Source organism: Wolffia australiana, chromosome 10 (assembly GCF_029677425.1).
Source record: "Wolffia australiana isolate 7733 chromosome 10, ASM2967742v1".
NCBI classification, from domain to species: Eukaryota; Viridiplantae; Streptophyta; class Magnoliopsida; order Alismatales; family Araceae; genus Wolffia; species Wolffia australiana.
Genome location: NC_135844.1, coordinates 3,693,660 through 3,709,716, shown reverse-complemented (window position 1 = coordinate 3,709,716; position 16,057 = coordinate 3,693,660). Strand labels below are relative to the sequence as shown.

The 16,057-nt window shown below is 40.5% G+C and overlaps 1 protein-coding gene across 1 annotated transcript; it reads left to right on the top strand.

Moving 5' to 3' along the window:
* The first annotated feature begins 8,967 nt into the window (after positions 1–8,967).
* On the top strand, positions 8,968–12,831 carry CPZ (Metallo-hydrolase/oxidoreductase superfamily protein). Its single transcript, XM_078581839.1, has 8 exons — positions 8,968–9,421; positions 10,202–10,364; positions 10,431–10,501; positions 10,577–10,672; positions 10,757–10,870; positions 11,602–11,670; positions 11,861–11,935; positions 12,555–12,831. Exons 1-8 carry the CDS (start codon positions 9,026–9,028, stop codon positions 12,642–12,644), a joined length of 1,074 nt encoding a protein of 357 aa, XP_078437965.1. The 5' UTR covers positions 8,968–9,025; the 3' UTR covers positions 12,645–12,831.
* The last annotated feature ends 3,226 nt before the right edge of the window (positions 12,832–16,057 follow it).

Sequence of the window (16,057 nt, the reverse complement as noted above, 5' to 3'; positions counted from 1 at the left end):
CACCAGTGGGACCATCATCTGCTCCTGTTGGGCTGCCGCCGTCTTCACAAGGGCTATCGCCCGCCAGGTTGACTACGGGTGCTGTTATCCACCACCGCCTCTGCTATTTGCACATGAATCACGACTGTTTGTGCAATCTACGGCTCGCTCTCTATGGTGAGTCTTACGTCCAGCGCCCGCCTCAGCCAACTCAATCTGCAACGGGGCTCTCCGTAGCGCCTACGACAATATTGATCGACCTGCTTGTGAAAACTTGGGTGCTTGCTGAATGTGATTCTGCCCCCATCCCAAACTCATGCCGGGACATCCTCAATGACCCCATGATGACCCGAATCGCTGCCAGCCCTTGGGCTTGATCCCACAGGTCACGTTTGTTTTCCCCTTTATTTTGCAGTATTATTACGTTTTCATCTGTTCTATATGTTGTCGTCTTCATCTGCTCCGCTGCCTCAAGAGAATTTATATATTTTTAGGGTTAGCCATCGTACACATATTAGGGGCATCCTTTTGTCGGTGCCAGATCAGACTTGTTTGTTGTGACAGGTGTGGACGTGCACGGGCAGTGAATGTCCCACGCTACGTCGGCCTATGAACTGACCACTGGGGTCATTGGGAGCTTGTATGTATGCCATACAATATCATCAGTAGCATAGGCCCCAAATGATAGCCAAATACAAATTCTAACTTCCTGAAATTCATTAGTTTCAATTATGAACTTTCCACGCCAACATATAGTATCCTTGTATCTTTTGAAATTTTTGTAGTTTTAATATTTTCATGAACATGAAACATATTTTTATTAATCCCTGGGAATTTATGGTATTAGATGCATCATTGATTGTGCAATTTTTTGAGAGCATTCTTGCGTATATAACTTCTTCAATCACACATCAAAATTAAAGATTCTAAATGCCATGGATTTGTATAGAAGTTATAAAGAATTGGCAAATTCAATAAAATTTTAAGATACATTTACAAATAATTAGAAGGGGAACTTCTTTCTCCCTATAACTTTATGTATCATGCATCAAAGTACATGATTCCAAGTTCTACATATTTGTTTTCAAGTAAAGGATAATTTTTAATACAATACAACCTCAAAGACCTCTAGTAATTAATTCCTTTGAGATAATACTATCACAAAGATCACTGACCACATGAATCTGTAGAAGGCAGTATTATCTCCCTTCATCTTCACAAAACCTACATGAAATATAAATATTGAAGGCGTTATAGAATGGAGTTGATTTTAGTAAAAATCATCATGTTGGTTTCTATGACCTTGTGTAAGGCCCCAAAGTAGGGGCCATTCCTGCAGAGAGACCTACGTGCTTATTATGAGGACATGTCGGTGTGCATGGACTCAAAATAGGGGATCAAGTCCTTAAGTGTGAACACCACTCATCATGGGTAGTGACACTCAACCTTGATCTTTAAGCCAATGCATATTAGGTGCTCGTGCTCATCAACGTGCAAGCGTGGCGAATCAAGGCAGGTCGTGCACGTGTGAGGGATGTGCAGGCTGGGCGGCAAAGGTACGAGCATTGTGCACGGGAACTATGTGGGCCCGTGGGAACGTGGGCATGGACACTGAGCACCTCACACGCACTCTATGCACGTTGTTTGTGCGAGGGGCGTGTATGAAGACATCCCACTAGGAGACTAAGGCATTGGCACACAAAGAGCGCCCAGACGGCTGCAAGGCACGCGGTGCCCCTACGGGTAGTGATGGGCATGTAGTGCCCAGCTTGGGGTGCCGAGCATAGCGACGCCTACGCAGACCGTGCGCAATGGTGTCAGCCTGGGTGTTGACGGTGCGTGGAGCGTCAAGGTTGGACAAACTAGCAGATGCACGGCGCCTAGCCTAGGGTCACATGTGAAACAGCGGTGCTAGTGGGTGGGCACGCGGGGCTACAGGCCACATGGCATAGGAACGCCATTACCTAGGCGCCGTGCAGTGCCTTGTCTCGTTACTTGGTATCATCTCAACTCTTCCCCCATTACGGTTATGACTACAATGTCATCCGTTCTAATATATAATGCACTAACTCAATTCATGTATGGGTCCATTTCCTGACCCTCTCTCCCTAACCTCCACACAATCTAAAGCTGCTGCAAAAGACTTCCACTACACAAGCAAAGGTTGCTCAGTGTTCCTTTTCATGTGTTTGATCTGAGCATTGTTCATAACTTGAGATTTGACCACATGACATTTTGGTATTGATGAAGTAAAAGTGATTCATGTAGCCGAAGACTATGAACATAACTGAAATAACATCAACAAAAGGATATATGAAATCACATTGGCCCAAATTAAATTTGTGATTTTTTTTATGCTTAAGAGATACGTGTTGAGCTGCTCCAGCATTTAGCCTCATGATTATCCACATGATTTATGGCATGTTTAATCTCCTCTTTCCCCTTAGCGAGTCCCTCCTATCGATACTATGTGGCCATTGAGACAATCACACCACCATATTTTTAATTAAGTTCCTTGAATAATCATTGGTCTATAAACATGTATTCTAATATTCCTATTCGATGGATAGTCAATATGGACATTGCATAATATGGATTGATTAACACTATCTAATCAATAGGTATGAGTGATCTTGTGGGTGATAATGTGAAGATACTAAGGATATATGGTGGGTGCTCGTTGGAGATAGAGTTCACAAATTGATTCGTATGAATCCCTGAATTGTTTTACACCTAAACATCAATTAAGTTGATTCAAATCACATTTGTATAAGTGATCTATTGGTATAAGACACCAAAGATATATTGTGGATGGATAACTATTTTTTGACTGTAAATAACAAGTCTCTAACCATAGCATTGATAACTTACAATTTATAATGTTAAACTGATGTATATTACATTACACTTATGTGTTTTAATGGCCATATTTGCATGTTATCATATATAAATGGATATAAACGACTTGCACTTTGATTTAATGATTGTTTCTAATTTTTTAGTATTTTTACATAGTATTTAACCTCAGTGCATTGAAGAAATATTATTTATAGTGCATAAAATACTTAGATAGAGGTTGGTAAGGGTTTTACTATTTTTTAGAATTTGTTCCATATTCTTTTATAATTTTCTGACCAATATCTAGCCAATAAATGATTTTTAGAATTTAAAGCATATATTTTTATTTAATTAGCATTTAAAAAATATTTATATGTATATAATGATGTGGCGTTAACGTCATTCGTCCGAAATTCATGAGAATGAGTGGATGCATTAACAAAAATGAGCATTATTGGCTTATTATGGCATCGCAATGCACGGTGACATAATGAGCAAATTATTCCTTTAAAAGACCAATGTAGCACGGGCGGTGAGGTAAAAGGTATGATTTGTTTCTTTGAGTTAACTTTTTCATGCAATAAATGCACGTGGAGAATCGATCTCCGGGTGCATTTATCAAACAAAACTTTGTGGCATTAATGAACGTAGAATCAATAGCCGCGCGCATTAATTACACGCAAAAATCAATTTCACGCGTATTTAAGGATTCCTTGTACGCAGAATTGATTTGCCATGTGCATTAAATGCACGGGGTAATCATATCCACGTGCATTAAATTAATCAATCGGTGAGCTTACCTCTGTTATCTTTTTCTTTAATTTTATTCAAACACAAAATATGTGATGACGTGGCACTTTCTGAGTCGTTCAAATGCAGCATCATTTCGTGATGATTGCGACCTGTGGAAGCGCACAATGACATGTCAAAACGAGATTCGAGGACGGCAAAAATAATAAAAAAAGGCGTTAGCCAATCAGAAAAATCCATTTTTTAAAATAACCAAATGATCCAACAGTTGAGATTAAACGACAACAAAATGGCAATATCTTGAGATCTGGACGTCTGATTGAGCTAAAATTTTGAGGACATGTTTGTCTTTTCCCCCTCTATGGTCCATACGGTTGGATTTTTTAATAGAGGTCAGGAAGAAGGAAATATTCACTTTTTTAAGCTCTCCCCAAGGATTTGGCTAGGAAGGGGGACACACGAGTTGATTTGGAAGGCAACAGATCCTGATTCATCATTGAATGTTGTAAGTTTCTCATTTGCTTTTTGAACTTCTTCTTGAAAGATTCTAATTTGCATGGGCAAAATGTACATGCCCTTGAAGTTGATTTGAAATAAAATTAGCATTGCATTTTAATTTTGATTCAATATCTGACTTTTAATCCTTTGTTTTACTTTTTTTTCCATCCAATTTGGCCTCTTAGATCTTAAGATTAGGGTCGCATTTCACTTTTTCCCCAAATGCTTCTACTTTCTCTCTCTAGGTTAGATCACCTATTTTCTCTCTCTAGATTTCAAAATTGATTTTTGGAAAATTTAATTAAACACCTAAAATACCTAAATCTAATATTTCAATAAAAGAATCGTTCATCTTCAAGTCCAATTTGAAAAATCCCTTTCGTGGTTATTATTTCCCAAATTTTAATGAATAAAAGTGTTTTGATAAATCACCTTGATTTGGAGATTGGAAATCCAAATTGATTTGATAAAATAATCAATATTATCCTAACCAAAGTGTCTTGACCGAAATATTAAAATCAAAATTAAGTTTCTACATAATTTTGATGAATTAAAAATATAATTAAACATAATTAAGGTCTATTAAATGCAAATTTAATTCATTCTTGAATTAATTGATTTGAAATTGGATAAAAATTATTGCTCAGTGGCTCCTTGTGGTTTGAGCCCTTGCTTGTTCTATACATAATATTTAGTGATTGAGGGTTATTACAAATTTTATTGCATAAGTCTAAAAGCCCAAACAACGATATAATTAACACACCAATTCTAGGCTTATCAAGCATTCAAGTGATCCATATCTAAGATATACTCAGAAGCCCATGGAGATGAATTGAGTGGTCAACATGGGATCATTTGCCCCCAATATAAGATGACATTGGCTCAAGGAATAGGATGCAACTTAATGGTCAAGATAATGAAGAAGATGTTCTCCGTTGATCCCCGTAACACATCAGTACTAACCAAATGACGGATAATGGTTTGACAATTAAACATACCCTAAGTCATACAAGAGTCTCACACATACAAAGGATTATATATGTATGGTAACCTAAGATAGACAAGGTTCCATTAAGAAGATTCAAATACTACTTTATATGTTCTATAGCATAAGGTGTAGCATGGTAGCTCATAGTCTAGAAAATTAACCTATCGATTAGGATAAATAAATCCTTGATTAATTAATCTATATATTGATATAGTTAGTTTTTAAGGTTGGTCAATAAATATTATTTGACCTTAAAGTTATTGTCTAGAATGATATATGGGACTAGAGGGTCCCACACATAAGAGCAAAATGATGTTCAAAGATATAATTTATTTTGAGGGTTTAATGAAAAATCCTTAATGAATGTAAATAAGGGGGCGCCATTTTAAGTTCCCAAGCCAGCCAGGTCTACATCCCCTTTTCCTGTTTCCTTACATTCACTAGTCATTCCACAAGTCTTTGATGGTGGGGAGATCACAAGATCTTTAAGAAAATGTGGTGAAGAAGTAGAGGAGATCTAACAGCCTTCTAGTCACGTGGATACCGTTGGAGGCTGAACAACTGATTGGTCTGAAGAAGATCTCCCAAGAAGCAATTCAAAGTTGGAAAAAGTTCTCCAAAAGGTACTTAATACATTACATTTTTAGGGATGATTTATGAAATGATCTCATGCTTCTGCTGCTTGAAATAAATGTCATCCATCAAAACTGTAGCCCCACAATCCAATACCCCATTCATAATCTGCAATCATCATTACACAGTACTGATTGCATCAAGAATATAGAGGAGCCAAATTGAGAAGCAAGAAGACGTTAAAAAGGCCGTAGACAATTCTAGTATTGGTGAATTATGGTGTGCCCCTTGTTTATACTAAGTTGGTATTTTTCATAAAAACATCCAAACATTAATCATATCTTTTGACAGCCAAAAGACCATTTTGTGCAACCCCTAGGCCCATATGCTTTAATAAAAATATTTTGAACATCCTTAAATACTAGTGATCTCTATATTATGATATTATCATAATTCACTTAGGGGGATCATGTATTCGTGGACATCATTATAAGCATCACACATGAATTATGATGAATACATTACATAAATGAATATGTAACGAGATATTGAATGTGTGATTAGCTTGAGGGTCGCTCACATCTCCATGGCACCCCATTCAGATAAAGCTCAAAATCGTTCTGTACATTGATTCAAGGACAGAGATTTATCCCTTGCCATTGCAGGACAATTTTTATTAGATATAAAAACAAGGAAGAGCATTATATAAGGTCCTGAAAAAATCAAAATTCTTAGTCCATAATTTTATGAATAGAAAATGACCAGGTGCATTTAATTTTCTGAATACCTTCTAAAAACATAAAATTTTCAATCCTACATCTTTTTTTGCTCAAACTAAATGGGAGACAAATATCAACACTTTCCAACGTAAAAGTTGGCCTCTGTTAGGAGGTTGTCTTTTGGGAACCACAAAAATGAGAAGTCCAAATGTGATTCAGAGAAGCGAACCTTTTGATTTGTGAGTTCATTAATTTCATGATAGGATCAAACAGACTTTCTCTCAATTAATATTTCAAAATATTCTATATGTAATTAGTTTACAGTAAAAAAGGTGGAGTGTGTGATTTATGCTCAAATCAGGCTCGAGGAATATAACTCTAACAAAATCCCCAAAGCAAATGTTTCTAAGACCATACAAGCTCAACTTTTTTCACCAGTGTTAGCAAAAAATCGTGATAGTGGAGGTCATATCTGATTCTGTCTCCCAGTAAATACATTTGAATTGCTATTGTCGCCTCATTGACATAATGGAAGGGACCCCTACGTGTAGTTGTCACACAATTAAACTTTTCGGTAGTGAGTTTGTAGTTTTGCAGCACGAGAGCCTTGATCTTGTGCAGCAAGTCAAACATCTTTAGCAATCACAACATAAATATATGATTATATCTGAAATAATAACAGGGTCATCCCATTGGGAGAGAACATTGTGTACCATACTGCCGGGAGAACCTACAGAGTCGGCCGCACCTGGCTGCACACTAGTATGACCTAGATAATCTTGCACTTGGTCGTTACATTAGCAATGGCAGAAAGTCCCATCCCCCAACCCTCCTGATTGTCTCCCTTAACACATGTCTGTGATGTTGATTATGTCATTATACTCCCGCAATGCCGCCACACTGTGTTCTATCCTGTTGGGCACACAGTGCACCTACATTTCTTTGGAAAAGGATGTGCTCCAATGCCTCCTCTTAGTCTGACGTCCTATGTGCAAGATCCAGAGGATGTGGTACCAAACACGAGGTCTCCCTATCCCCGCATTGGCACCAGTCCAGGTCCGCGAATGCTTCGTGCAAAGACCAGTGTCGACTCTACGTAAGTTGTTGTCTTGAAAGAGGAGGGGTGTTGCGCAGTGAGGACATGTGTCATCCTTGCACGCTCGTCTTTACTTGTAGGCCGTCTATCATCACTAGAGTGAACTGGGTATGCACGCAACCCCACCATGCATGCAGCGGAATGTTCATTCCCAATAGTATGTATACCATTCATCTCTTGCAAACTGGTAGCAAGCCGGCCCGTTCTAATGGGATGCTGCCAGGCTCTAGATACCAATGAGTGCTTCGGCTGATGGTGACATGCTTCGGACGATGATTAGATATTTGGCTGACCATTAGTATTTTGGATGACAATGAAAAGCTTTGGATGATGATGGCGGGCTTTATAATAATGAGTGCTTTGGAAGAAGATGGTGGGCTTTGGATGACAATGAGTGCTTTGGATGACTGTGACAGGCTTTAGATGACGATAAGTGCATTGGATGATGATGATGGGTTTGGTGACAATGAGTGCTTTGGATGAAGAAGACGGGCTTTGGATGATGATGATAAACTTTAGATGACGAGGAGTGCTTTGGATGATGATGACAAGATTTGTATGACAATGAGTGATTTGGATGACGTTGACAGGCTTTTGATGACAGTAAGTTCTTTAGATGATGATGACAGGCTTTGTGGAGATGAGTGCTTTGGATGAAGATGGTGGGGTTTGGATGACGATGAGTGCTCAGGATAATGGTGACGGGCGTTTGATCAAGATGATAGGCTTTGGACGATGATGATGGGCATTGTGACGATGAGTGCTTTGGAGGATGATGATAGGCATTGGCTGAAAATAGGACTTTGGATCAAAATGAAGGGTCTGGAGGACACCGACAGGGTTGGATGACGATGACGAGCTCTGAATGACGATAACAGGGTTGAAAGGCGATGACGGGCATCAAACGATGATGATGTGGTTAGACAACAATTGAATGACAATGACGGGCATCGAATGACGATGACGGGGTTGGATGATGATGACAGACGTCGAATGACGATGATGCAGTTAGACAACAATGCGGGGGTTGAATGACGACGGCGGGGTTTGGATGACGATGACGGGCAACGAATGACGATGATGCAGTTAGACAATAATGCGGGGGTTCAATGACGACGGCGGGGTTTGGATGACGATGATGGGCAACGAATGACGATGATGCAGTTAGACAATAATGCGGGGGTTGAATGGCGACGACGGGGTTTGGATAACGCTGACGGGGTTGGATGATGATGATGGGCAACGAATGACGATGATGTGGTTAGACAATGATGATGGGATAGAAAGACGATGACGGGCTTTGAATGATGCTGACGGGGTTGGATGACGATGACGGGCTTTGAATGATGCTGACAGGGTTGGATGACGATGACGGGCTTTGAATGATGCTGACAGGGTTGGATGACGATGACTGGCATCGGATGACGATGACGGGGTTTGAATGACAGTCAGGACTTTGGGTGAAGATGACGGAGTGGGATGACGATGACGGTATGGGAAGAGTATAAATACTCGATTTATCTATTTCCCGCTCAACCTCATCTTCTTCCTCGGGGCTTGGAACGCAGAGCTCAAGCTAGATCCATGGCGGGGATCGCTCTGAGCATCCCCAATCTTCCCTCCTCTTCCACCATCTTCGACACCAATCCTACCTCTTCTCGTCTCCTCGTTCCATGCTCGCCGAAGCTTGCGGGAAACTTCGCCCAGAGAGGCGCAGCCATCGCTGCTGTGAAGAAATCGGGCTTCGTGACCACAATCGACCGCGCGATCGAGGAGGAGGAGTACAGACGGGCCAGAGCTGAAGTTCTGAGAAAGGGCGTCGACGTGGAGGGGAATCTGATCGAGGGGATATCGATCAGCGGCCACGAGACCTGCGTCGTGGTGCCGAGTTTCAACGCCGTCTTCGACATCGGGCGGTGTCTCCCGAAGGCTGTTCATCAGGACTTTCTTTTTATTACCCACGCGCATCTCGACCACGTTGTGAGTGTCTTTTATTTGGGTCTGTTTTTGTGGCCTTGATTCGGCTCGTTCTATTTCATGGGCATCGATTTCTGAAGGTTTCCCGTTGTTTTGATTGATTTTTTTTATGTACATATATCAATTTTATCAGTCGTCTATCGCCATGGAAAACTTTGTTCATTTGATTTTCTGAATTATTGAAGTGTTTAACCTCATGTTCATCGGTTTATGAATATTTCCAGAGGATTGATTATTTCTCCCAGAAAATTACTGGGAAAAAAACTTGTATATTCATCAAGTTATCTTCATCTTCTGTACTGTTGAAGTGTTCTGCCTCATGGGCATCGATTTATGAATCTTCTTCGTGTTTTGATCGGTAAATTTTTAAACATATATCAATTTTCTCATTCACCCATCGTCATAAACATCTCCGGAGAACTGATTAGTTCTTCAGGAGACTTACATTGAAAAACTCATCTGTTCACCGAGCTCACCAGCTCGTTGATTATCTATATGCTGTTGGAACTCATTTTTAATCCGCATTACACGTGAAAAATAAGAGATTCTTCCTTGCTTTGAGTGACACACTTCTCGATTTTATTGCCTCATTGATTATCAATACGAACAAAAACTCATCTTGTAACCCCACTTTCTCACTCATGCAAAATGTCAGTCTCGTTTTTGCTTGTTGTTATTGATGCATTATTATTATTATTTTTTTAAATGATAGGAAAGATGTTGGATTAGCGCTTTAGTTATGTCTGGGGGTTTAATGCGGCTAGCAGTATTGTCGTTATGCAGGGGGGTCTTCCAATGTATGTAGCCACGAGGGAGCTCTATAACCTAAAACCTCCTACAGTTTTTGTGCCACCTTACATGAAAAAAGATGTAGAGAAGCTCCTTGACGTTCATAGGGCCATGGGCAAAGTCGAGTTAAAGCTTGAGTTAATTCCATTAGATGTGGGTGAGTACCAGTTCTTTGGGTCCCATTATCTCTTCAACTGCGCAGAAATTTGAAGTTATTTTTCAGGGGAGACATATCAAATTAGGAACGACCTTGTTGTCAGACCATTTAGAACAACTCATACCCTTCCTAGCCAGGTATTTATTGAAAAATATCATGTTTCTCTCAGAAAATATTCGTTCTCCTGTTTATTTTTAGTTCATTTATTTCAGGGATATGTGGTATACTCTGTGAGGAATAAGCTTAAAAAGAAGTACGCTCACTTGAACGGGACCCAAATCAGGAAGCTGAAACTTTCTGGAGTTGAAGTATTTTCCTCGGCTACTTCTAGATTCTCATCTGGAGGTGGACGAATAATCTGACTGACTTATTAATTCTATCTTTCTTTATAGATCACAGACACCATATTGTATCCAGAAGTGGCCTTTACTGGTGACACAACTTCAGAGTTTATCCTTGATCCTCGGAATTCTGATGCACTGAGAGCCAAGGTCCTTGTAATGGAGGTAGAGTCATCAGCCGTTTAAAAACTTGTTTGTTCCGGTTACGAACAGTTAGAAATATCGAGGGTTTTATTTAATGCACTAGGGTTTTCTCTGCCTATAGAATTACATAATTCCAAGAATGAATTGAGTCAGTTTTCCACCTGTTCATTCCCTTCCTCTCTCTTCTGTCATCTGATCTCTCTACCCTCCTTTAATTGTACTCTGAAAGACTATTTTATTGAATCGGCTTCTGTGAAAACCATTCTATTGGAAAAAATTTCTTGGGTAGACAACCATAGAAGTCTAGCATCGCTCTTCTGTCCGATTAAACCTAGTGTGTTTTTTTAACTCTTCAGTTCATTTTTTTTGTTAAGACTTGGACTAAGCCTGTAGACCATCCTTGGAAAGTATGCTCTTCCTAAAAGTCAAGCAAATCATTAATAGCATGAACGTGAAAAGAACTGCGAGATTATAGCTTTTTTGCTGGATTTTGATGAGACTCCCTACCCCTATCATGGCTATTTTTGTCAATTGGTTTTCATGTGGTTCCTTCTTAATACTTGTGGCCATTTTCACTTTCCTATCTTCCTTTCTATTGTTCTCTCTTCCCTTAAAATATTTTTTTCTGAAAGAAACTTCCCTTAAATCTTTCCCCAAAACAGAGTTAAACCCATTCTCTATCCGATTCTTTTTTGCCTTAAGATGGAAAAAGAGAATATTCATCTCATGTTTCTGATTTTCAAAATTCTCAGGCTACATTTCTCGATGATGAGTGTGATGTAGAGTACGCCAGAGGGCATGGGCACACACATTTATCAGAGGTGGGCCTTAATTTTTTTTCTTTGAATGACAGAGGTGGGCCTTAATGAGTGATATCTATCATGTTTTCTGTAATGGGTCTACTTTTTGCATCTTGCAATCCAGTCTGGTCTTTTGGAAGCAGAAATTATTTAGGTTGCTTCACTTTATGGGAGTTCTTCCCTGAACTCACGTGATATCATAAATTACTAGATCATGGAGAATGCTGAGTGGTTCCGGAACAAGGCAATTCTTCTCACAAATTTCTCATCCCGGTATAAGATAGAGGTATGTTCTCACTCTAATATAATATCTAATCATCATTAGTAATATTAGTCCTAGAATGGTAATGCTGTATCATTTTATCATTAATTTCTCATCATGTTTGCTTTTTTTAATCAGCTTCATAGTTAACACAGTCCAAATCATGTATGGTACTAATGTATCATTCTAATCAACATTTTTCTTCCATTCTCGCTCTCTAATCATCATCATCATCATTGCATCACGATCCAAGTCTTGTATGGTAATGCCCTATCTTTTTTGTCATTTTCTTCTTCATGATTGCTCTCTGATCACGACTGTCATCACCATTGACATCACAGTCCAAGTCCTTTTGGTAATGCTCAATTTTGTTCATCATCATTTTTCCCTTCATTCTTCCTCTCTAATCATCCTAATCTTCATCTTCTTATCTTTTTATTGTTTGTATAATCATCATTAGTCTCTCGATTTCTTCAAAAACAAAAATACATAGTCTCTTGTTGTTAATTCCACAATGATTCTCTCTTATCAACCATTATTGCATCATATTCTCTTCTCATTTCTCCTTTGCTATTATAACCATTAATTTTTTCGTAATGAAAATGATGACCACTAAATAATTTTATTCAAACTCTACTCTCAGGACATCCGAGAGGCAGTGGCAAAACTACAGCCCAAGGTGTCAGCAAAGGTGACTGCTCTCACAGAAGGATTCAGATCAACGTACACATGACCATTGGCCATGACACAAGTAAGATAAACGACACCAAAAATTATTAGTTTAGGGGTCTTGTCTGAATTATTGGAGGACGCAATGTATTTTTCTTGTGTCTTCTTCAGTTTTTTAACTTGCATTCGATATAGCCTTAATGGCTACTTTTGAGCCAGGGTGGCCTTTTGATTTATCTGTTTTTAACTAACTAATTCTCTCATAAATCGTCTTAAAACTTTTGGGTAATTAAGTTAATTTGGATCTATCAGTTACTAACATTGCTATCTGCATCTGAAGTCCATTGAAGAATCTTATTCTGTGGTAAGATCTAATTGGGCGAAATATAGTAGCCAATTCAAACACATTTGTTGGTCAGCTGCTGGTGTTTTTTTTTCCCTTCTTTTTCTTTCTTTGTTTTTCATATTTCGACCCCCCTCAGGCTCACACGTGGGAACAGCCTTTAAGTGGCTGCACGTGTGAGCCCTTAGGAGTCACATGTGAGCCCTCCGGTCACATGTGACTCTGTCAGAGGTCACATGTGACTTTTCCTAGTCGCCCCCTTTTTATGTAAAAGAGACCAAACCCTAATGTGAGTTAAGAATCTCGTTTTTGGGTTTTTCTTCCCTCCTGTTCATCCTCAGGAGCCGCCACTGGCTGGAGCTTTACTCTGAATGATCTCTCAACAATTTAACATGGTATCAGAGCATTAAGGGCTGCCTTCCACTAAGGGCTTACCAGTTGGAGTGCCAATCACCTTCACTGCAACTCGGTGCCATCTGCAGAGCCTTCAAAAGCTGTTTTCTGGAGGTAAGGATATTTATTGCTCATGGCAAGCCAGGGAGATGAGAATCTGCCACAAGTTGAGGAGAGGACAAGTGTGGGTAGACCAGGGGGATCAGATTTGTCCCCATTGCAAGATTCTGGTCGACCCACACTTGTCTTTCCCCCACCAGAAGTCAAATTTGATGGGGGTAATATGTTTGAGTGGTCCAAGATGATTACCTTGACCCTATTTGGATTTCTGCTTGGAGATCACTTGACAGAGGATCCAAGGTCTGCCACTGATCCAGATTTCAAGCGATGGAAAGCTGACGAATCCCTTATACTGGGATGGATGCTCAGGTCGATGACTCCGGAGATGCGACGTGATTTTCTTTACTGTAACACAGTAAAAGAAATGTGGGATGAAATTCAGAAGTACAGCGAAGAGCAGACGCATGATTGGCGCATTTATGAGCTGAATGCCATGGCAGCACAGGCACGTCAAGGAGGGGATAATGTACTGCAATACTCATCCAAGTTAAAGGCGATTTGGCGACAGATTGATTACCTATGGCCCACTAAGAATCCGCAATCAGTTGAGAGGGAATATATCCTCAAACAGCGTTTATTCACCTTTCTTATGGGTCTGAATTCTGTTTATGAGTCTGTGAGGAGCCAGATCCTGCATAGAGAGAAGTTGCCTAGCCTGGAGGATGCAATTGGAATTATCAGGCAGGCAGAGAGTAGAATCAGAGTTACCCCTGAGTCTCAACCTCTAAATTCCGCTGCGCTCTTGGCCAAGAAACCAGAGACTAAGGGGATAACTGGGGGAAATTGGACACCACGCTCGTCACAGTCGAACTCAACCGTAGGACCGGAAGGGGAAGACAATCGGGACTCCTTGTTCTGTGCCTACTGCAAGAGGCGCAGACACACGAAAGAAACCTGCTGGAAGTTGGCATGGAAAAATCAGAACGCGGCCAAGAAAGCCTATGCTTCTACCTCACAGCCTTCCGGAGCGGTCGTGGCGAGTCATGGGATTGAAGAAGTACAAGAGAAGCTCAGTTCTACTGCCCTCGTCAAGACAGGTAACTCTCCTCCTCACGAATGGGTTGCGGATACCGGGGCAACTGATCATATGTCTCCAGATGAGTCATTGTTCAGCGAATATTCTTCTGCTGAACTGAGACATAGAGTTCAGACCGCTGGAGGGGGATCGCTATCAGTCAAGGGAGTTGGCAACATTCTGTTGAATTCACTTGGCCTCCTAAAAGAAGTTTTACATGTTGAGGATTTAAGGGCGAATTTGATATCCATCCAAAGAATAGTTGATGATTATGGTTGGAGGTTTATTCTAGACAGTGACGACTGTTTTTTATGTGACAAGGTCTCCGGGACGAGGATTTCGTCCTTTAGACGAGAAGGCGGCTTATTCCTCCTGAATGGCTCCTCTCGGCAGTGCATGGTGTCACAGCGGACGGCCCCCAAGGAGGAGAGTGTAATTCGTCTACATCGGCGGATGGGGCACCCTCCCTTTGATCTTCTTAGAACTTGTTATCCCTCTATGTTTCATGGAATTTCAGTGGAAGACTTGTTTTGTGAAGCCTGCCATATGGCTAAACTTCGAAGAACTTCGTTTAAGTCTATGGATGATAGATTTTCCTTCCCATTTGACTGCATACACAGTGATGTGTGGGGTCCGTGTCCTGTAGAGAGCTTGACAGGATGCCGATATTTTATTGTATTTGTGGATGATTACAGTCGAACTATGTGGTTGCATTTGCTGAATTCTAAGGCCGAAGCCCCAAAGATGATCGTTGAGTTCTGCAAAATGATAGAGAATCAATTTGGGAGACGAATCAAGCGTTTCAGATCTGACAATGGGACAGAATTTCTTAATTCCGAAGTTAGATCACACTTCTTGGACAGGGGTATCATACATGAAACATCGTGTGTCAACACTCCTCAGCAAAACGGCCTAGCTGAGAGGCGTCTGGGATATACTTTGTCCACTGCAAGGACATTGTTATTCCAAGCAGGCTTGCCCAAGAAATACTGGGGAGAAGCTGTTCTGACTGCTGCCCATCTTATTAACAGGATTCCGATGAAGGTGATTGACTATGAAAGTCCTTTAAACCGACTGAGAGAGTTCTTTCCAAATGTTCGACTGTTCACGAGACTTCCCGCTCGTGTGTTTGGATGTGTGGTGTATATCCACCAGCATTCTGGGAAACTTGACCCACGAGGAGTCCGCTGTATCTTCATTGGCTACTCAGGTACCCAGAAAGGCTATCGGTGTTATCATCCTCCATCAAGAAGGTTTTTTGTCTCGGCTGATGTGGTGTTTCATGAATCAGAAATGTACTTCCATAATGGAAGTTTGTCTTCATCTACTCCGGTTGACCAGGACTCAACTAATTTTGAATTCCTTCAATACATTGGTTCTGTCCAAACTGTTTATCCTGGCATAATTCCTGTACAAGAGACGAAGGTTAGAAAAGGGGGACATATATCCGAGGAGAGTGTTAATTCTGAAGAATTTGCCAGTCAACCCGTGGTGGAGACAGCTGGACAGACCGAGTTAGGCAGTCCGGAAGAATTTTTGGCAGAAGAGAGCCAAGAGGATACAGAACAACAACCAGAGGTTGCTGTTGAAGATCAACAAGTGGGTG

Coding starts and splice junctions, on each gene's coding strand:
- CPZ (XM_078581839.1), top strand. CDS start 9,026: ATGGCGGGGATCGCTCTGAGCATCCCCAATCTTCCCTCCTCTTCCACC. Junction 9,422..10,201: donor ACGCGCATCTCGACCACGTT/GTGAGTGTCTTT, acceptor GTCGTTATGCAG/GGGGGTCTTCCAATGTATGT. Junction 11,936..12,554: donor CATCCCGGTATAAGATAGAG/GTATGTTCTCAC, acceptor CTCTACTCTCAG/GACATCCGAGAGGCAGTGGC.